Source organism: Lissotriton vulgaris, chromosome 11, assembly GCF_964263255.1.
Source record: "Lissotriton vulgaris chromosome 11, aLisVul1.2, whole genome shotgun sequence".
NCBI classification, from domain to species: Eukaryota; Metazoa; Chordata; class Amphibia; order Caudata; family Salamandridae; genus Lissotriton; species Lissotriton vulgaris.
The window spans coordinates 743,262,182-743,284,307 of NC_141699.1; the positions used below are offsets into that span (position 1 = coordinate 743,262,182).

Genomic DNA, 22,126 nt, shown 5'->3' on the forward strand with positions numbered 1-22,126 from the left:
ATCTCTTTTTGGGCCCCATCACATAAAGTGAGCGCTGAAAGTGTTAATTTATGGGACAGTTCTGCGACAGTTAGATAAACAATTGAAGACCTGGAGCAGCGCTATTTTACCACCTTCTAGAATCGTAAATGGTTGCTTGTCACTGGAACTTGAAAAGTATGTGCTGCATTTGGCTGGAAATGTAGAAGCATTTGTTGACGTGTCTCAAGTAAACAACAGAGCAGCACACAATGACATACACAAAGCCACATAAAAAACACAAATAAAACATGATAGGGATCAACACAGCAAAACCGTCAAAACAGAAGGCAATTCAACAAAGCAAGATCACATTGCGCTAATGCTACACAAAACCACAATAGAAAAAAACAAAAAGGACACGTCACCAGCTGAAAAATACCACACCACAAATATGCTCAAAAATCTACTCACACATTACCACTTCCAGAAAACTGTTTTCACAATAGGTGGCAAAAGGTGTTAGGCGCAAGCATTGCCCTAACTTACCACCGAGGTCATGAAATTACATCAGTAGAAAAAAAGGTTTAACCCAACCCCCCCCCCCCCCCCCCCCCCCCCAAAAAAAAAGTGCCTGCCCATTGATCCGATACATCTATCTACCGGCCCATCCAGCTGATAATCTGTACGTTTGGAGTTTTTTTTCAAGGTTTCGTGTCTGTATGTTAGTCCATGCCACCTGCACCCCAGCCCACGCACAGAGGAAAACCCAAGGTGACATCACAGCAGTACGTTTTACCTGCCAGCGCTTCCTCTTTTCTGTTCTCTATGGCACACCACGTTGGTCTCTAGTAAAACCAGATTCCATTTGTACAAAGAGCAAGAACTATTTCACAACCTCTGGTAGAACAAGGGAAATACCCAGAAGAGGCGTGTGGGTGCTGCGTTGTCACATAGCAGCGCAGTGCATATAACTCTTTTGCCAAAGACAGGCCCGTGTTTTGTTCAGCCTCTCCTGGCTTCACGCGAATCTCTCAAAGGCGCGCGATAGAACGTAATCACCAAGACGATGAAGTCTCTTCCAGTAACCACTCTTGTTTCTTCAATGTTAGCGGGGCTTCTCCTCACGCCACTTATACATGAAGGTGAGTGTTGGTCTTTAAATCTTTCAGTAGTCTTCTTGGGTGAGTGGTGCGCCTGTTTTTTTTCCGACAAAACCCCTAGGCACGCAGGGACTTGTCGGTCGAACATTAGAACGGGAAAAGTAAAACTACAAGTCCCAAAATGCTCAGCGGTTTTGGCTGGTAAGGTAAGGCTGTAGTGCCACGGTCCTAATGTAGGAAGGAAGTTAATCCTCCTGCCCACCCCCCTCCCCTCGCCCCTTGATTAGGTAGTGAAAGGCAGCTATAAATGGAGTGCGCTGGCACCTACACATGTGGGCCTGGTGCCACTGCACCTGCTGCAATACTGATAGCCACAACCCAATAGGGGTGGTTGAAAGGCACACTCGCAGTTTGTTCTGTGAATAGAGCATTACCCACATTACCATGGAATCTCACATCTAATAATATGCATTAGGAAATGGCAGACCTCAAATAGGATTAGGTGCAGTGAGGGTCAGGGTGAACCCCTGGGGCCCACAAAACTTAAACAGGGGGTCCACAGTTTTGAAAATAAAATTAGGTCAGCAGAATAATAAAGTGCATGTAAACAATAAAGTAAAATGGAAAATATAATTTTTCAAACCGCTCAGTAAATGTGAAGGAATTTGAAATTGAAGGCAACAAATTAAGTTGATATCCCTGTAGGAATAGAGCAAGTACAGAAGGCAGAGTCTGGTATTGACAATTGGTGGCCTCAATTGAAGCACTGGTGTGCGCCTACAAAAGGGACCATCATCAGGAGAAAAAGAGTTATAGTGATAGGCCTGACTCTATCATATAGTTTTGTCTTTTAGGAAAAAAAATAGTTTTTTGTATATAAACGTGTTTCTGTATTTGTGTTATTGTGTTGAGGTTCAAATTATAGAAATTGCTTAGGCTGTGGTTTCCCGCCTTCAGTAGTTATTTACTGTGGTCCGCTGAAGTGAAACGTTTAAGAAAGGTTCATATAGATTGCTGGTGAAGGGGCTTTATGTTGAAAAAAAGGAGGGGCATGAGTGTTAGCTCTTTAGCGATGCTTAATTTGTAATGCATAAATAAATAAATGCAGAGCGGCGAAACTTTCCTGAGAAGCTTCTAGGGTGCTGCCGAAGGCAGGGTTCCTGAATACCAAGGCTTGTCTTGATTCCAGCTTAATGCTTCTTTCTTCCACCCCACTCTACCTGCCTCTTTATCTCGCCCTTGCAGGTTCTTACATCCCTCCTTTCCTTTTGTTACTTTTCCTTTCTTTCTTCTCCTTTTTTGTTTTTTTTCTGCCTTTCTTCCTTGCTGTGATGATGAAAAATGGTCACAGTCCCCGAAACTGGATGCAGTTGATCACTACCCGGCAACCACCAGCTCAAATTAAACGTTGACCTCTGTCCTGTCCTCTTCATAAGTAACATTTCATGGAGCCCATGGGACCTAGGAGGAAACGTTTACCAATTTACTGATACAGCCATGACCTAACGGAAAAAAACAGGTGTGATTTAAAATGGTGAAGCAAGTGTGGATGCAACTACCATTCAAGCCAGCCAAGAGTTCAGCCATGCATGTAGAAACTTGCAGAAAACTTGAGAGGCAGTAAAGAGAGGTGGCGGGGTAGAGGTTTGAAGATGAGGAAATGCACAAATGACAATAAAATATTAGTTCTTGCGTTTGTCAATGAAGCTGTAAAATAGGCCCACTGGTAACAATGTATACAGAGTGGTATTTGGTTTCTCCCCCTTTCAATCAATTGCTCTCTTCATTCATCCTCTTTCAACCATTGGCCAGAGAATTTGTCAATCATATTTTGGCTCAGCCCAGTTAAGTATTCACCTATCATCTAGCACCATTGGCTGTATCCTCTATTCTCCACACAAATTCTTGAATTAAACTGCATGAGGGACTACTTTAAAACGATAGTCTTCTCTGGACTCTCCCGCTGGTCCCTTTTGGTGTTTCTAACTCAAATGTGCTAATGTGTTGGCGCATTAGGCCCATACCTATTGGCTTTGCCAGTACTTGTTTTGTTAAGCTCTTTCTTTGACAGAGAAGCTGATTCATAACACTGCAAATAACAGGTGTTACCATTACCCAACTTAATAGTACTCATTTTGTCCCCCGCACAAGTATGAAGGCAGTTTTGTCAGGATTTAACATTCTAAACTTGAGGTCACATGTGTATCAGTAACAAGCACATACATTGTGTCTAAGTTACTATAACGCAAACCATAACCATGGATGACTTTATATTATACATGCATACTGAAAAATAACCCATACTACTCCTGAAGGGAAATTACCCCTGACCCCTAGAACTCTGTACTACACCTAAACTCTTCCCATCCATAAATCCACAAATGCCCTAAACACTACCCTTCCCTGAGCCCTGAAAACTCCTTACCACACCTCAACACTGCCCTTTCTTAATACTTAAAAAATAGCTTATTACCCATTCCTAAACTCTTAAAAACTCCTTACTACCCCATAACACTAGACATCCCTAACCCCCCAAAATCCCTCATTGCCTCTTAATACTACCCTTTTCCGAACCCTAGAAAACTCTTACAACCCCTTAGCACTAACCATTCCTGAACCCCACAAATTAGTTATCACAGTTTAAAATGCCCTGCCCAGAATTCTAAAAAACATTACTCCCCCATTGGCACTACCCATTAACGAACCATAAAAACCTCTTACTAACCCTTAACCATCATCATCATCACAACTTTATTTCGATCACAAGAATATTAAAAAGTACATAGAAAAAGAAACAAGTTAAAGATGCATGAAAACATAAGAGCCATTAGAAGATGACATCTCTTCCATATACACAGTTAAAAATGCAATAAAAAATTATTATACAATACATTTTGAAAGCTTGATCCAGAAAGCTAACAAAAAAAAGTTAGCTAAGCCAAAGACTTTTACTCAACAGGTGTCTTTAGAAAGGATTCTCAGCACATTGAGGTGGTGGCCAGGTCCGATAAGCTTACACAAGGGGATTATCCACTTTTCCCTCAAGGTCTTATAATGGGGACTGGAGAATAACAGATGGATTAGGGATTCAGAGCTTCCTTTGCAAGCTGGACATTTATCATCAGAAGAATCATTAGTGCGCCACTTATTACAAAACAGTTTAGTGGGAAGGGACTTAAGTTATATCTGAACTGGAGGAATAATTTACGTGCGAGGGGTGGAATAATTTCATCAATTGTTTCCTCAAACAATGGGAGAGGTTTAAAGTTCATAAACTCCTGGGTCAGAGTGCCCACCGGATTTGTCACATCTTTCACCAGAGTGGAGTGCCAATAAAGGGTTTTGACCCCGCACTTCGGAATTGACCGCAACTCCTCAGGACTTGACCAATAAGCCTCAATCCCTGATTTCTTCAACAGATCTCTCAGGGTACTAAATCAGGAGATTATAATAACCTTGGTCTGTGTCAGAAGGTCCCTAATTACCACTCTGTAGGGGGCAATGCCAGAACATTAAAAGCTTGTAGATCAGCTTGTGATCCAATTTTCTTTGGACAGATCCAGGTAATTTGGAGTCAGGGGGGTACTGGCTGGTAGATTAAAAAGGGATCTTATAAAGCGATGTTCTATAACAGTAAGACGGTCAGTATTCCTGCTACCCCACAGTGCTGTTCCGTATAAAACAGTTCCTAAGGCTTTGATGTTATATATTTCCAATGCCAGGGCCACTTTCCTAGACACCCTGGGGCATATTATCAAGGGGGTTTATCTTTGCTTTTTTGGCTTTAAAAGCCAAGAAAGCGGAGATAAAATTATCTCCCTATTACCTAGCTGCCGCTAACACCAGTTAGCGACAGCTAGTAGGAGATAGCGACCATCTTGGGCCCCACTTTGCATGTCAGTGATATTTATCACTAATGAGATGCAAAGTGGGCGTGCCAAGATGTTAGCGACTGAAAACAGTCGCTAACATCGCTATCTCCTATTACCAACTTTTGGAGATATTAGCGCTAAGCGGGAATATCTCCAAAAGCTAACACCTGCCCTGAGCAGTTCTTAGCCATGTTATCCAATGGGAGGTGGATAACATGGCTAAGAGCATTAGCTCGCTAATGCATGAATATCGCTGACTTTTCAGCGATATTCATGCTTTGCGGCGATTTTTACCGCATTTGCGTTAAACCTTGGTAATACCAAGGTTTATTTACGGTAAAAATCGCCGCAGCGCTGCGGTAAATTTTTGTCTCTAACCAAGCAATAGCGATAATTATCGCTATTGCTTGGTAATATACCCCCCTATTTTTACAAATCTTGCTTATGTGGGTGGTCTGCTAGGTTAGGGACAGCTGTGTTTTCTCCATATGGGATAACCAGCATAAGTTTGGAGTTAAACGGATCCCCGAATAGTAAAAAACAGAGACTAATTCTATTGCATGGTTACCTAAATACATACGTCTCTTAGAGGGCTAAGAAATCCCCTTGGAAAATATCATATATTTTGATTTTGCCTCATTGAGTTCCAGGCCACGCTCATCATAGAAGAGTTTAAAATCATTTGATAGCTGTTGGAGACCTTGTGGGGACTATGATATTAGTAGCGCATCGTCAGCGAAGAGAAGAGAAGTGCGGGCACTCCTCCCCCCGACTTTTGTGGCATCGCACTGTAGTAAAGGGACCACGCTGGAGTAAAGAAGTCAATGTAGGTTTATTCAAGTAGCAGATAGACAGGTAAACAGGTAGAACAGATCCAGGTATAATGCCATAGCAACCCCGCCGGGAGAAGCCTGCTAGCTGCTCAGCCCCATCCATCAACTGTCATCCCTCATTCAGTCACCCAGCATTCCACTCATAGCCCACACACCAAACATTCCATTCAGAACACTCACACAGGCTGACCAGCCAGGGACAGGGAAACATGACAGAGGCAATCCATAACATCAGGATACTACATGCACCCATCCCTATTGAGGAAGCCTACTACCCTTTTGATAAAAAGCGAGCATAGAGTGGGCGCTAAATCGCATCCCTGTCTCACTCCACAATTTATCGTAAAGAGCTCAGTTAGTTGACCATTGCCCCCCCCATCTAACATGGGCTTTATTAGCTGAGTGCAGGTGAATTAAAATGTGAAGCAAATTCTAAGGGAGTCCCAACTCTGCCAGCACCCTCCAGAGTTTAGCTCGAGGGACCAGTTCAAAGGCGGTACGTAGATCTACAAAGTCTACATATAGCTTCCCACCTTTGATGGCAACCTCTCTTCAATAAATGCAGATAAAGTGGAATACTTGGTCCAGGGTTCTGGTCCAGGTTTCTAATATTAGCCCGAAAGCCCACCCGGAATTCAGACAGAATATTTGACTCTAGGATCCAATCCTGGATGCGGGCCAGTAGCTGCTTGCAGAACATTTTCTGCAAAGAGTCACTTAGACTGATAGGTCTATAGCTGGCCGGGTTTGCCCTATCTCCTTTCCCTCTAGATAGATATAATCTCAGCTAAGTTCCAGGAAGTAGGGATTTCCATACCTGAAAGGATAGCATTGGTTAACATATTAATATATGGGGCCCGGACTTCTAAATCCTCTCTATATAGATTGTTGTGGATTCGGTTGGGGCCAGGGGCTCTAGCTGGGATACAGGAGCTAATGGCTACTTGGGTTTCCTCGAGAGATATTTATAGGGCTTCAACAGTGCCAGATGGGGCTTTCTCTCTTGTGCCTACACACTCCTCTTCCTTCATGTTTCCTAGAGCATATAGCCCCTCAAAATGGGATACCCACTCTATTGTCTGGACTGTAAACTCCAGAGCAGACTTGGGTGCATTCAGACAATGGGCTGCTTTTCTTCATAAGAACTTTTTATCTTTATCTACCAATGCATTATGTAGAAAGAACCATAAGGAACATTCCCATTGTTTCTTGACACACTCTAGTGCCTGTCTGTATCTAGCTCTACATGCCACCATATCAGGCGGAACTTGGATTTCACTGCATGTAGGAGCTCACCCTTTGGTTTTCTACATTCCTTTAACACTACCCTTGCCTAAACCCTAAAAGCCCCTCTCTACCCCTAATTATTACCTATACTAGTACTGTCAAAACTCCCATTCAATCAATCAATCAATCACGGCATTTGTAAAGCGTGCTACTCACCCGGGAGGGTCTCAAGGCACTGGGGGAGAGGGGTAAGTTACTGCTCGAACAGCCAGGTCTTGAGCTGCTTCCTGAAGGAGAGATGGTCCTGGGTTCGCCGTAGATGGGTGGGAAGGGAGTTCCAAGTCTTGGCTGCCAGGTAGGAGAAGGATCTTCCTCCGGCGGTGGTTCTGCGGATGCGTGGTACGGTGGCGAGGGCGTGGCTGGTCGATCGTAGCTGGCGGGTGGGCGTGTAGAAGGCCAGGCGGTCGTTGAGGTACTTGGGGCCCAGGTCGTGGAGAGCCTTGTGTGCGTGGGTGAGGAGTCTGAACATGATTCTCTTGCTGACGGGAAGCCAGTGCAGGTCTCTCAGGTGTCCGGTGATGTGGCTGTGTCGGGGGATGTCCAGGATGAGACGTGCGGAGGCGTTCTGGATGCGTTGGAGTCTTTTTTGAAGTTTGGCTGTGGTTCCGGCATAGAGGGTGTTCCCGTAGTCCAGTCGGCTGGTGACGAGTGCCTGGGTGACGGTCTTCCTGGTTTCAGTGGGGATCCATCTGAAGATCTTGCGGAGCATGCGCAGAGTGTTGAAGCATGAGGATGAGACGGCGTTGACTTGTCTGGTCATCGACAGGGAGGAGTCCAGGATGAAGCCTAGGTTGCGTGCGTGGTCCGTTGGTTTGGGAGTGGTGCCCAGGGCCGGGGGCCACCAGGAGTCCTCCCAGGCGGAGGGTGATGATCCCAGGATGAGGACTTCCGTCTTGTCTGAGTTCAGTTTAGGGCAGCTGTTCTTCATCCAGTCGGCGACGTCTTTCATCCCCTCGTGTAGGTTGGCTCTGGCGGTGGTGGGGTCATTGGTGAGGGAGAGGATCAGCTGGGTGTCGTCGGCGTAGGAGATGATGTTGAGGTTGTGTTGGCGTGCGATGGCTGCGAGGGGGCTCATGTAGACGTTGAAGAGGGTTGGACTGAGTGAAGATCCTTGTGGTACGCCACAGATGACTTCGGTGGCCTCGGATCTGAACGGAGGGAGGCGGACTCTCTGGGTCCTTCCGGCGAGGAACGAGATGATCCACTCCAGTGCTTTCTCTCGTATTCCGATGTTGCTGAGGCGCTTCACTAGGGTGCGGTGGCAGACAGTGTCGAATGCCACAGAGAGGTCCAGGAGAATGAGGGCTGCCTTTTTACTCCGTTGTCGATCAGGGTTCTGATGTCGTCGATGGCTGCAATGAGGGCGGTCTCGGTGCTGTGGTTGGCCCGGAATCGGGACTGCGAGGGGTCGAGGGATCCGTTCGTCTCGAGGAAGGCGGCAAGCTGTCTGTTGACGGTCTTCTCGATGACTTTGGCCGGGAAAGGAAGGAGCGAGATGGGACAGTAGTTCTTGAGGTCGGTGGGGTCCGCCGTTGGTTTCTTCAGGAGGGCGGTCAGCTCAACGTGCTTCCAGCTCTCCAGGAAGGTGGCGGTGTGGAAGGAGAAGTTGATGATGTCTTGGAGATGGGGTGCGATGATGGCGTCGGCTTTTTTGAACACCTGGTGTGGGCATGGGTCGGTTGGTGATCCGGAGTGGATGGAGTTCATCGAGCGGGTGGTGTCTTCGGTGCTGATCGGGGTCCAGTTGCGGAGGGTGGTGGTGGCGGGCGTCGGTTCGGTGGTAGGGTGCGTGGTCTGTGCGTCGAAGCTGTTGTGTATGTCTGCGATCTTGCGGTGGAAGAACGAGGCGAGTGAGTCGCAGAGGTCTTGCGAGGGAGTGATGTCGTTAATTCTGGCGCTGGGGTTGGAGAACTCTTTGACGATGCTGAAGAGTTTCTTGCTGTCGTGGGCGTTGCTGTCCAGTCGTTCTTTGAGTGCCGTCTTCTTTGTTGCGTGGATCAGCTGGTGGTGTTTGCGGGTGGCGTGCTTGAGGGCGGTCCTGTTGTCTGTGGTCTGGTCGAGCCGCCAGGCTTTCTCGAGGGTGCGGCAGTTCTTCTTGGATTCCTTGAGTGCGTCGGTGCACCAGGGGGTTTTCTTGCTGCCGGGTCTGCTGGGAGTTTTCTTTAGAGGTGCGAGGTCATCGGCGCAGGCGGTCAGCCACTTGGTGAGGTTGCGTGCTGCTTCGTTGGGTTCCGTTGAGCTGGTGGGAGTTTTCTGGTTGAGGGAGGCGGTGAGCTGTTCGGCGGTGATCTTGCTCCAGCTTCGGCGGGGAACCTGTTGCGGGTGGTGGTGGGTCGTAGTTCTTCTGAAGCTGAAGTGGACGCAGCTGTGGTCGGTCCAATGGAGTCCGGTGGCGTGGCTGAAGGAGATGGGCTTGCTGGATGAGAAGACTGGGTCAAGCGTGTGTCCGGCGTAGTGGGTGGGGGTGTTCACCAGTTGCTTGAGTCCGAGGGTGGCGAGGTTGTCCAGTAGGGCGTTGGTGTTTCGGTCGTTGTTGTTCTCCAGATGGAAGTTGAGGTCCCCTAGGAGGATGTAGTCGGCGGAGGGAAGGGCGTGCGGGCTGATGAAGTCTGCGATGTCTTCCCTGAATTGGGTGCGTGGTCCCGGTGGTCGGTAGATGAGGGTGCCTCGGAGGGTGGTCTTGGGGTCAGCGTGTATCTGGAAGTGCAGGTGTTCGGCGGCGGTGAAGGTTTCGTCGGAGTTAGTCGAGATGCGGATGGTGTTCTTGTGTAGGATGGCGATGCCTCCTCCCGTCTGGTTGACGCAGTCCTTCCAGGTGATCTTGTATCTGTCCGGGATGGCTATGGCGATGTCGGGCGCTGAGGAGGTGTTCATCCAGGTTTCGGTGAGGAAGGCGACGTCCGGTGCTGTCGCATCGAGCAGGTCACAGAGTTCCACGGTGTGCCTGTGGACGGAGCGGGTGTTGAGCAGGATGCACTTCAGGTGGTTGCTGCTAGTGCTCGTCTTGGCGGGGGTGGTGCAGGTCCGGTGGCAGGTGAAACGGCAGGCTTGGCAGGGGAAGGATCCGTGGCTGCGTCTCGGGGTTGCTCGGCAGCAGGCAGGGTTTCGGCCGGTATTGAGTGCATTGAGAGTGGCGGCGTCGTAGGTCCTTCGGGTGGTCTTGCATCGGCGGGGGCCAGGGGTTCTGGCGCTGGGCGTGGTCCAGGCGCAGACGGGCTTGCCTTTGGCACGCCTTCGGCGCACAATCGGCGTGCCAGCTGCGCGTGAACGCTGCGCGTGTGCGGGGATGACATAAGAGGGCAGCCGGGAGGAGGAACGGCGGCGGGTCTGCCAATGGGCTGTCGGGGGCGGGGCCGCAGGGAGGCAGCGGCGGGAAACTCTGGTGCACTGGTGCGGGCGGGCGGGCGGCTCAGCGGCGGCTGGGTCACCCGGGCGGAGGCAGGCAGGTCAAAGAGGCAGCAGGATGAGCGTGGGGGCGACCAGGCCACAGGAGTGGCACAGTGGTCGCTCTCGAGGGATGGACGCGGCTCCCTTAAGAGGGCAGCCGGGAGGAGGGTCGGCGGCGGGTCTGCCAATGGGCTGTCGGGGGCGGGGCCGCAGGGAGGCAGCGGCGGGAAACTCTGGTGCACTGGTGCGGGTGGGCGGGCGGCTCAGCGGCGGCTGGGTCGCCCGGCGGAGGCAGGCAGGCAGGCAGGTCAAAGAGGCAGTAGGATGAGCGTGGGGGCGAACAGGCCCATCAGATCACATATGAGTGCCAGATTATTGTAACCACACCATTGTGAGACAGGGCCAGACTGGTCTTAGTGGGCACTGGGCGTTTCCAGGTGGGCCGGAAGGGTGGACCCCTGGGAGCCGGTTTTATTACAAGGGGCTGCCTGTAACAAAAGTGGGGTAGTGAGTGCTGTCCCCCCCCCATCCTCCCCCCAGGGCCGATTGTGCTGATTGCCAGGGCTGGTTTCAGTTCCCAGTCCAGCCGTGTTGAGGGATGAAAGTGATACAAGAGTGCTTGGCACTATCAAAGAGAGCTAGAGTTTAGGCCAAGCCACAAGTGACACCATCAGTCAGTCCTGAATCTGTAACCAGCAACACTGTATACTGTTATTTTTGAGCAATCAGTGTCTTAGATTGATAGTTGGAGATACAGGTACTCAAAATCACATACTAACCAATTCTACTGAGATGTGCTGATGCTCTATCATTCGCAGTAATCAATTAATTCTCAGAAGTGCTGGTACTCTTTCTAATAAATAAAATAGGTGTAGGTAATCAGAGCCTGGCAATTTAAATCACTGCTTAGAGAAGGTTAAAGGCAAAGTTGTATGTCCCAGAATGCAATGAGCAGTTAGCTAAAACCTCAGAGTATGATGCTCAGCTGTGTCAAGTGTCAGGGTACATCCCAAGTATGTTCACTTCTAGTTGTTGAGCACTTGTCAGCACTCCATTTTATCTCTAGGGGCCTAAGGTTAGAGTTGTTATAAAGTATATGGCGAAAGATATGCAGCAATCCTCTCCCCCTCTATTTGCAAGCATTTTTCTACCACAGGTAGAATTACATGTGTTAGAAACGGGACCCTGGCCGGCCAAGACTCGCGTCGAGGTCAGTCAGGGATCAGCATTTCTAAAGTCAGGGCAGGGGAGTCACACACCAAGGCAACCCCCACTCGCCCTCTAGGTAGCGTGGCGCGAGCAGTCTAGGGTAAACTTGGAGGCGGTATGAGTTAAGTATTTGCGCACGCACCCCAGCAACAACACCCAAGGCCCACCACAAAGAAAGACTCTACACAAGGATATATATCAAAAATAGCCTTTGTATTTATAATAAACAAAACACATTAGATAACACACGCAAACTGTACAATGTGCCAGAGGCACGGGCAGAATTTACAAGGGGAATTATGTACAGGACAGGGCCACATGGACCACTGTCAGGGGTAGGCACTTGTTAGATAATAATACTGGTAGATATACACTTATGTCGTAAACATAGAATGAGTAGCACCAAAATTACAAATGCAACACGCATCCAGTAATCACTGGAAAAGTAAGGACCTCCTACGCAACCCTAACTCACTGTAGGTAAATCACGCAGGTAACCAGGACCTAAGGAAGGAATACCAACACCTAAGCAGTTCACTCTTAGCAAAGGGAAGGAAACCTAAACATAAAATGCAACATCAACAATCCTCTCTGCAGGTCACATTTAGCATAAGGGATAACCATAAACAATCCTCTCTGCAGGTCACATTTAGCAAAAGGGGATAACCATAAAAATACCTAATCAGGTTACTTTTAGAAAAGGTACAGGTTAGAACACATGCGCAAGAATTACATAACAACAATAAATTACAATGCGCAGGGTGCACAAAGCACAACACTCATAAATGTCCCTCAGGCCAACTGGCCTCGAAAGGGGCGGAATGCCCTGAGTCTCAGTGTCAGGGGGTCTGTGCAGGCAGCACAGAACACAAAGCCTAAACGTGGCAACTGTCCACTAAGTGCTGGACAGTTGTTAAATAGGAATGCACAACGTTGGAGCCAGGAGGGCTCAAGAACAAAGTGGGCAAGGAGCCTCTCTGGGCTCGTAAAACAAATATGCACAAAAGAGCTCAAGAGCCTTTCTGGGGCTCTAAGACCATGTGGGCTGGGGCGGGAGCCTTCTCGTGGCTCAACAAACAATTTGCCCCGGGAGCCTCGGGGCTCCAAGCACCAAAAAATGCGAGTCGTTGGAGTCCCTCACGGGGGACTCAGAAACAGATAATGCCCCCAGGAGCCTATCGAGGCTCCACGCAGTAGTGCGCGCGAGATCGCGCTATGGGGGAGGGGCGGACACCGGCAATGTGTCCCGCGGCCCCTCTCCCTCCTTCACGCACTCACCGGCTGTCTCAGGGCGGGCGGGGCTCCTCTCTCCTCACGGGGAGCCTCCCAGCAGCAGCGCGGGGCTCCTCTCCACACGGGGAGCCTCGCGGACACGGGAGCAGGCTTCCTCGGTCTCCCGCCTGGCCTCGTCACGACGTCTTCCCGCCTGACTTCCGCCGGGGCCGCCAATGGCAGCGCGGCCCTGGGGGTCAGGGGCGGGACTTCCGGGTCGCTGCAGGCAGAGCGGCGGCCCGGCAACAATTCTCGATGCTCCCGGGCTGCGGCGGTGATTCCTTGGAAATGTCGGGTGGGCACCGGCTCGTAATTAAATAAATACCACGGGGCAATGCCGGGTGGCACCGGCCTTCTAATTAAAAAATAAAGCGAGGTGGCACTCGCTAATGCCGCAAAATCGGCAATCTCGGTCCCAATGCCGGGTGGGCACCGGCCATGCAAAATAAAGCGCTCCCAAGTGCTCGGGGACACAGGAGGAGCGCGCTCGGCGCTAGAAATACAAGCAAAGCGCTATTGAGCGCTGGGGCATCAGGAAAGCGCGCCTAGCGCTACAAATCAAAGTCAGGGCGCCTCCAGGCGCAGCAACAGCTCCAGCAGGGTCTGGAGGCAGGCAGAGGGGCAAGGCAGGGCCAGAGCCAGCACACTGGGTCTCCAGGCAGGGAGACAGCCAAGTGGCGGTCCTCTTGGCCCCTGCAGCAGCAGCAGCCCCCTCTGGCAAGGATCCTAGAACAGAACCAAGAACAGGACAAATTGTATGGGGACACAGCCCCTTCTTATACAGACAAACCCTTTGTCTCAAGGGTGCAGGGTGGGGGAAAACCAGTCGCAGCTGGTTCTGAAGTACTCTGTTTACCTCAGCCACCCTCTCTATTCACTGGCAGGGCTAGGGCCATCAGTCGCACTACAGGGGGTGGAGCCAGCATTGTCCGGGGAAAGTCCAGGCCCATCAGGGACCAAGTGCACTCCTCCCAAGCCATCAAGCATGCTGATCTCACACTCACCACCGGGCAGACCCATCCAGCCTTCTTGGAGCCAGGCTCACCAGCCAGCTCCAGCCAATCACACTGCAGGCATATTTTACAGTAATATGCCAAGTCCCAGAAATGGCATTTCTACACATGCCACACTCACGCAACATACATCATTGCGAAGCATTCATTCCCACGAACACGCACATACCAAACTCGAGCATGCACTCCCCACACATCAGGAATTACTAGGGACACAGACATTCCCCATGCATCCCTATGGGAGAGCAGGCCAGTTTAACTACATGCACGCACTTTACTCTGGGACACAGAGAAAAAGTGCGCACAGACCAGAAAATCATCCACACATATCACAGATTAAAAGCAAAAAGATTAGGGGTGAACCTGCCTTAAGGGCCAAGTCCAACACAACCCCCTACCAGCCAAAAACGCAGGGCAGACCAATCACCACCGTGATGGACTTACCTGCTTGGGGCGATAAAACACGGACGCGGGCCCGCAACTGCAGGGACACCCTCCTGTTTTACGCCACTGTGAACCCCTGGGGTTCTTTCTAAAGCTACTGTAGGGACACACTGGATTACCCCACTGGTACTCTCCAGCTGCCCTCGGCGAGGACCAGGCCCTAGGCCACCCAGGTGCCACTGGTTCCTGCCAACTCACCAAGCGGGGGGTAGTAACCCCTGGCACATAATAGCCATGCTCCACTCTTCCTGTCTGCAAGACAGGGCTAGACTGCCACTGGTTCTCCAGCCTAGGGTCTACAACCTTAGGTGGACCAGGAGTCTCAGGGAAGGCTCTCCTCCCCTTACCTCTTCTCCTAGGGTTCCTCCTCCTCCTGCGAGGGGTACCCTCTAAACACCACTCTCCCAACCTAGGGTTTAACCCCTCAGGTGGTACCGGGGTCAGAGGTGGGCTTTCCCACCCTCTGCACCCCCTTCCAGAGTCCTGCTCCCTCCCAACCGGGGCGGTACCTCTGGAGAAAGAACTGGTTAGGACACTGCTTACAGTATTCCCACCCTTCAGGTCAGGCAACCCCTGAACCTGGACCTCCAACCTCCGGTCTAGAACCTTTGGTGGAATCACTGCCTGGCACTCCAGGACTTCTGAGGACTCACAGGTCACTCCCAAATCACTCCTTTCACTGGACTTCTGTACTCTCCCTCCTGGAGCAGTACTGCCAGACTCCACAACTACAGAAGCTCCGCTCACAGATGCTCCAGGTCCTCCACACACTAGGAGATCTCCCTCAAGTGGACTAACAGGCAAGCATAGGTCCCCACCCTGGTGTTCCCTAAAGAAACCATCCAGGCTCTGAGGCAGGGCTTCGGGCATCTGGGAACTCTCGGTCTCACACTCACTTCCGCTCCACTGAGACAGACAGCAAGCCCCTACACCCTCCTCACTATACTTAGACCTAGCTGGGCTACTCTCACCCTCCTCCACCACGCTGGGTTGGAGAAAACCTGACCCACTATTATCGGAATCACTCGCTAGCGGCGCTAAGGAACCTCTTGCACTCTCCCATCGGTCGGCTTCCGCTGCAAGCTCACATGCACAAAACGATCCAAACTTCAACAGGTGCTGGCGCAACCCTGGTGAACTATAACTGAGCAGGTGCTCTGTGACAACCATGCTAAACAATCCGCCAGACTTGTCGTTCACGTGAGCCTTTTCCCAATCAAACAGTGCTCCACAACACTCATCCTCAAAGTCTTCCCAAGACTGATGAGGCAGTTTCCTAAGTCTCCTGAACTTCAACCCAAACTCTTCTGCGGGGGAAACAGGCACCATACTCGGGGAACTGTCAGTGGGACTGTCAACACCAACATTTAAAAAGCTGCCACCACTGGACTCCACCCTCCCTGGGGAATCCAGACAATTACACATGCACTCAGGGGGTAACCTACTCTCTTGGGCTACCTTCTCCCTGAGCAAGGCCCTCTCAGCCTCTAGCTTGGCAAGCTCCAACCTGAGCTGTTCCAACGCTAGCTGATACTCCCTCTCTTCCTTCCTATCCAACCACTCCTCTGGGGACAGGGAAAGGGATGGGGCGCTGGTACTGACACTGGACCCAGCAAGGGACTCCCTATCTATGGGGTCATCACTCTCTGCTGACATCCATCCACTGTCATCACCATCCAACTCACATTCATCAACAGAATCTTCAGGGCTCCCCACAGACTCACCACCCTCATGGCGTGCGGCCCGGGCCCTATCTCTCTCTCTGTGCTCAAGCTCCCACTGACCCTTTTGCCACAGGATCAGGCTGTCCCTAAGCTGGGACTGAGTAACCAACTCACTCACCTCTATGCCTCCCTTTTCGCAGAATCTGACCAGCTCTAACCTACTGTACCTAAACAGACTACAGAGATCAAAAACTGGCTCCATTTTGACGGACGTTCTCGGGAAAAGTTTGACACAGGGAACCTGGGGGTCTGAGCTAAACAGGAGATTACAATCACAATTCAGCAAGATTCCTATCTCTCAGAGAACTTGCACTCCACTGTCCAGCGTAACACACACTCATTCACACACAACCCTCCCCTCGGACTGGTAAGGCAGTTTCTACCACCCCTGATTCTCTCAACCTGACCACTAGTGACACAGGTACCAAACTCTGGGAGCAGGGCGGGGAACAAGGTACTGGACAAAATACAAATGACACCTTTCAGGAGAAGCCAAACTAAACTTCCCTAAAAAACAATAATTCCCAAAATGTGGTTATCTAAAAAAATGCAGAGCTTTGAAGTGTGGCCTGTCGCCACTGTGGTACAGCGCAAACACAAATCCTTATCCTCACCGCTTGCCGCCAATGTTAGAAACGGGACCCTGGCCGGCCAAGACTCGCGTCGAGGTCAGTCAGGGATCAGCATTTCTAAAGTCAGGGCAGGGGAGTCACACACCAAGGCAACCCCCACTCGCCCTCTAGGTAGCGTGGCGCGAGCAGTCTAGGCTAAACTTGGAGGCGGTATGAGTTAAGTATTTGCGCACGCACCCCAGCAACAACACCCAAGGCCCACCACAAAGAAAGACTCTACACAAGGATATATATCAAAAATAGCCTTTGTATTTATAATAAACAAAACACATTAGATAACACACGCAAACTGTACAATGTGCCAGAGGCACGGGCAGAATTTACAAGGGGAATTATGTACAGGACAGGGCCACATGGACCACTGTCAGGGGTAGGCACTTGTTAGATAATAATACTGGTAGATATACACTTATGTCGTAAACATAGAATGAGTAGCACCAAAATTACAAATGCAACACGCATCCAGTAATCACTGGAAAAGTAAGGACCTCCTACGCAACCCTAACTCACTGTAGGTAAATCACGCAGGTAACCAGGACCTAAGGAAGGAATACCAACACCTAAGCAGTTCACTCTTAGCAAAGGGAAGGAAACCTAAACATAAAATGCAACATCAACAATCCTCTCTGCAGGTCACATTTAGCATAAGGGATAACCATAAACAATCCTCTCTGCAGGTCACATTTAGCAAAAGGGGATAACCATAAAAATACCTAATCAGGTTACTTTTAGAAAAGGTACAGGTTAGAACACATGCGCAAGAATTACATAACAACAATAAATTACAATGCGCAGGGTGCACAAAGCACAACACTCATAAATGTCCCTCAGGCCAACTGGCCTCGAAAGGGGCGGAATGCCCTGAGTCTCAGTGTCAGGGGGTCTGTGCAGGCAGCACAGAACACAAAGCCTAAACGTGGCAACTGTCCACTAAGTGCTGGACAGTTGTTAAATAGGAATGCACAACGTTGGAGCCAGGAGGGCTCAAGAACAAAGTGGGCAAGGAGCCTCTCTGGGCTCGTAAAACAAATATGCACAAAAGAGCTCAAGAGCCTTTCTGGGGCTCTAAGACCATGTGGGCTGGGGCGGGAGCCTTCTCGTGGCTCAACAAACAATTTGCCCCGGGAGCCTCGGGGCTCCAAGCACCAAAAAATGCGAGTCGTTGGAGTCCCTCACGGGGGACTCAGAAACAGATAATGCCCCCAGGAGCCTATCGAGGCTCCACGCAGTAGTGCGCGCGAGATCGCGCTATGGGGGAGGGGCGGACACCGGCAATGTGTCCCGCGGCCCCTCTCCCTCCTTCACGCACTCACCGGCTGTCTCAGGGCGGGCGGGGCTCCTCTCTCCTCACGGGGAGCCTCCCAGCAGCAGCGCGGGGCTCCTCTCCACACGGGGAGCCTCGCGGACACGGGAGCAGGCTTCCTCGGTCTCCCGCCTGGCCTCGTCACGACGTCTTCCCGCCTGACTTCCGCCGGGGCCGCCAATGGCAGCGCGGCCCTGGGGGTCAGGGGCGGGACTTCCGGGTCGCTGCAGGCAGAGCGGCGGCCCGGCAACAATTCTCGATGCTCCCGGGCTGCGGCGGTGATTCCTTGGAAATGTCGGGTGGGCACCGGCTCGTAATTAAATAAATACCACGGGGCAATGCCGGGTGGCACCGGCCTTCTAATTAAAAAATAAAGCGAGGTGGCACTCGCTAATGCCGCAAAATCGGCAATCTCGGTCCCAATGCCGGGTGGGCACCGGCCATGCAAAATAAAGCGCTCCCAAGTGCTCGGGGACACAGGAGGAGCGCGCTCGGCGCTAGAAATACAAGCAAAGCGCTATTGAGCGCTGGGGCATCAGGAAAGCGCGCCTAGCGCTACAAATCAAAGTCAGGGCGCCTCCAGGCGCAGCAACAGCTCCAGCAGGGTCTGGAGGCAGGCAGAGGGGCAAGGCAGGGCCAGAGCCAGCACACTGGGTCTCCAGGCAGGGAGACAGCCAAGTGGCGGTCCTCTTGGCCCCTGCAGCAGCAGCAGCCCCCTCTGGCAAGGATCCTAGAACAGAACCAAGAACAGGACAAATTGTATGGGGACACAGCCCCTTCTTATACAGACAAACCCTTTGTCTCAAGGGTGCAGGGTGGGGGAAAACCAGTCGCAGCTGGTTCTGAAGTACTCTGTTTACCTCAGCCACCCTCTCTATTCACTGGCAGGGCTAGGGCCATCAGTCGCACTACAGGGGGTGGAGCCAGCATTGTCCGGGGAAAGTCCAGGCCCATCAGGGACCAAGTGCACTCCTCCCAAGCCATCAAGCATGCTGATCTCACACTCACCACCGGGCAGACCCATCCAGCCTTCCTGGAGCCAGGCTCACCAGCCAGCTCCAGCCAATCACACTGCAGGCATATTTTACAGTAATATGCCAAGTCCCAGAAATGGCATTTCTACACATGCCACACTCACGCAACATACATCATTGCGAAGCATTCATTCCCACGAACACGCACATACCAAACTCGAGCATGCACTCCCCACACATCAGGAATTACTAGGGACACAGACATTCCCCATGCATCCCTATGGGAGAGCAGGCCAGTTTAACTACATGCACGCACTTTACTCTGGGACACAGAGAAAAAGTGCGCACAGACCAGAAAATCATCCACACATATCACAGATTAAAAGCAAAAAGATTAGGGGTGAACCTGCCTTAAGGGCCAAGTCCAACACAACCCCCTACCAGCCAAAAACGCAGGGCAGACCAATCACCACCGTGATGGACTTACCTGCTTGGGGCGATAAAACACGGACGCGGGCCCGCAACTGCAGGGACACCCTCCTGTTTTACGCCACTGTGAACCCCTGGGGTTCTTTCTAAAGCTACTGTAGGGACACACTGGATTACCCCACTGGTACTCTCCAGCTGCCCTCGGCGAGGACCAGGCCCTAGGCCACCCAGGTGCCACTGGTTCCTGCCAACTCACCAAGCGGGGGGTAGTAACCCCTGGCACATAATAGCCATGCTCCACTCTTCCTGTCTGCAAGACAGGGCTAGACTGCCACTGGTTCTCCAGCCTAGGGTCTACAACCTTAGGTGGACCAGGAGTCTCAGGGAAGGCTCTCCTCCCCTTACCTCTTCTCCTAGGGTTCCTCCTCCTCCTGCGAGGGGTACCCTCTAAACACCACTCTCCCAACCTAGGGTTTAACCCCTCAGGTGGTACCGGGGTCAGAGGTGGGCTTTCCCACCCTCTGCACCCCCTTCCAGAGTCCTGCTCCCTCCCAACCGGGGCGGTACCTCTGGAGAAAGAACTGGTTAGGACACTGCTTACAGTATTCCCACCCTTCAGGTCAGGCAACCCCTGAACCTGGACCTCCAACCTCCGGTCTAGAACCTTTGGTGGAATCACTGCCTGGCACTCCAGGACTTCTGAGGACTCACAGGTCACTCCCAAATCACTCCTTTCACTGGACTTCTGTACTCTCCCTCCTGGAGCAGTACTGCCAGACTCCACAACTACAGAAGCTCCGCTCACAGATGCTCCAGGTCCTCCACACACTAGGAGATCTCCCTCAAGTGGACTAACAGGCAAGCATAGGTCCCCACCCTGGTGTTCCCTAAAGAAACCATCCAGGCTCTGAGGCAGGGCTTCGGGCATCTGGGGACTCTCGGTCTCACACTCACTTCCGCTCCACTGAGACAGACAGCAAGCCCCTACACCCTCCTCACTATACTTAGACCTAGCTGGGCTACTCTCACCCTCCTCCACCACGCTGGGTTGGAGAAAACCTGACCCACTATTATCGGAATCACTCGCTAGCGGCGCTAAGGAACCTCTTGCACTCTCCCATCGGTCGGCTTCCGCTGCAAGCTCACATGCACAAAACGATCCAAACTTCAACAGGTGCTGGCGCAACCCTGGTGAACTATAACTGAGCAGGTGCTCTGTGACAACCATGCTAAACAATCCGCCAGACTTGTCGTTCACGTGAGCCTTTTCCCAATCAAACAGTGCTCCACAACACTCATCCTCAAAGTCTTCCCAAGACTGATGAGGCAGTTTCCTAAGTCTCCTGAACTTCAACCCAAACTCTTCTGCGGGGGAAACAGGCACCATACTCGGGGAACTGGGAGTGGGACTGTCAACACCAACATTTAAAAAGCTGCCACCACTGGACTCCACCCTCCCTGGGGAATCCAGACAATTACACATGCACTCAGGGGGTAACCTACTCTCTTGGGCTACCTTCTCCCTGAGCAAGGCCCTCTCAGCCTCTAGCTTGGCAAGCTCCAACCTGAGCTGTTCCAACGCTAGCTGATACTCCCTCTCTTCCTTCCTATCCAACCACTCCTCTGGGGACAGGGAAAGGGATGGGGCGCTGGTACTGACACTGGACCCAGCAAGGGACTCCCTATCTATGGGGTCATCACTCTCTGCTGACATCCATCCACTGTCATCACCATCCAACTCACATTCATCAACAGAATCTTCAGGGCTCCCCACAGACTCACCACCCTCATGGCGTGCGGCCCGGGCCCTATCTCTCTCTCTGTGCTCAAGCTCCCACTGACCCTTTTGCCACAGGATCAGGCTGTCCCTAAGCTGGGACTGAGTAACCAACTCACTCACCTCTATGCCTCCCTTTTCGCAGAATCTGACCAGCTCTAACCTACTGTACCTAAACAGACTACAGAGATCAAAAACTGGCTCCATTTTGACGGACGTTCTCGGGAAAAGTTTGACACAGGGAACCTGGGGGTCTGAGCTAAACAGGAGATTACAATCACAATTCAGCAAGATTCCTATCTCTCAGAGAACTTGCACTCCACTGTCCAGCGTAACACACACTCATTCACACACAACCCTCCCCTCGGACTGGTAAGGCAGTTTCTACCACCCCTGATTCTCTCAACCTGACCACTAGTGACACAGGTACCAAACTCTGGGAGCAGGGCGGGGAACAAGGTACTGGACAAAATACAAATGACACCTTTCAGGAGAAGCCAAACTAAACTTCCCTAAAAAACAATAATTCCCAAAATGTGGTTATCTAAAAAAATGCAGAGCTTTGAAGTGTGGCCTGTCGCCACTGTGGTACAGCGCAAACACAAATCCTTATCCTCACCGCTTGCCGCCAATGTTAGAAACGGGACCCTGGCCGGCCAAGACTCGCGTCGAGGTCAGTCAGGGATCAGCATTTCTAAAGTCAGGGCAGGGGAGTCACACACCAAGGCAACCCCCACTCGCCCTCTAGGTAGCGTGGCGCGAGCAGTCTAGGCTAAACTTGGAGGCGGTATGAGTTAAGTATTTGCGCACGCACCCCAGCAACAACACCCAAGGCCCACCACAAAGAAAGACTCTACACAAGGATATATATCAAAAATAGCCTTTGTATTTATAATAAACAAAACACAT

General features: G+C 51.2%; 1 protein-coding gene across 1 annotated transcript in view; it reads left to right on the top strand.

Annotated features, from left to right (window-relative positions):
• Positions 1 to 860: 860 nt before the first annotated feature.
• The window catches only part of LOC147683429 (C-C motif chemokine 20-like), a 36,067-nt gene continuing 14,801 nt past the window's right edge, over positions 861 to 22,126 (top strand). Inside the window, exon 1 of the mRNA XM_086944844.1 lies at positions 861 to 1,103. Within this exon, the coding sequence (XP_086800970.1) occupies positions 1,028 to 1,103 (76 nt within the window). The 5' untranslated portion in view covers positions 861 to 1,027. The remainder of the gene's footprint in view (positions 1,104 to 22,126) is intronic.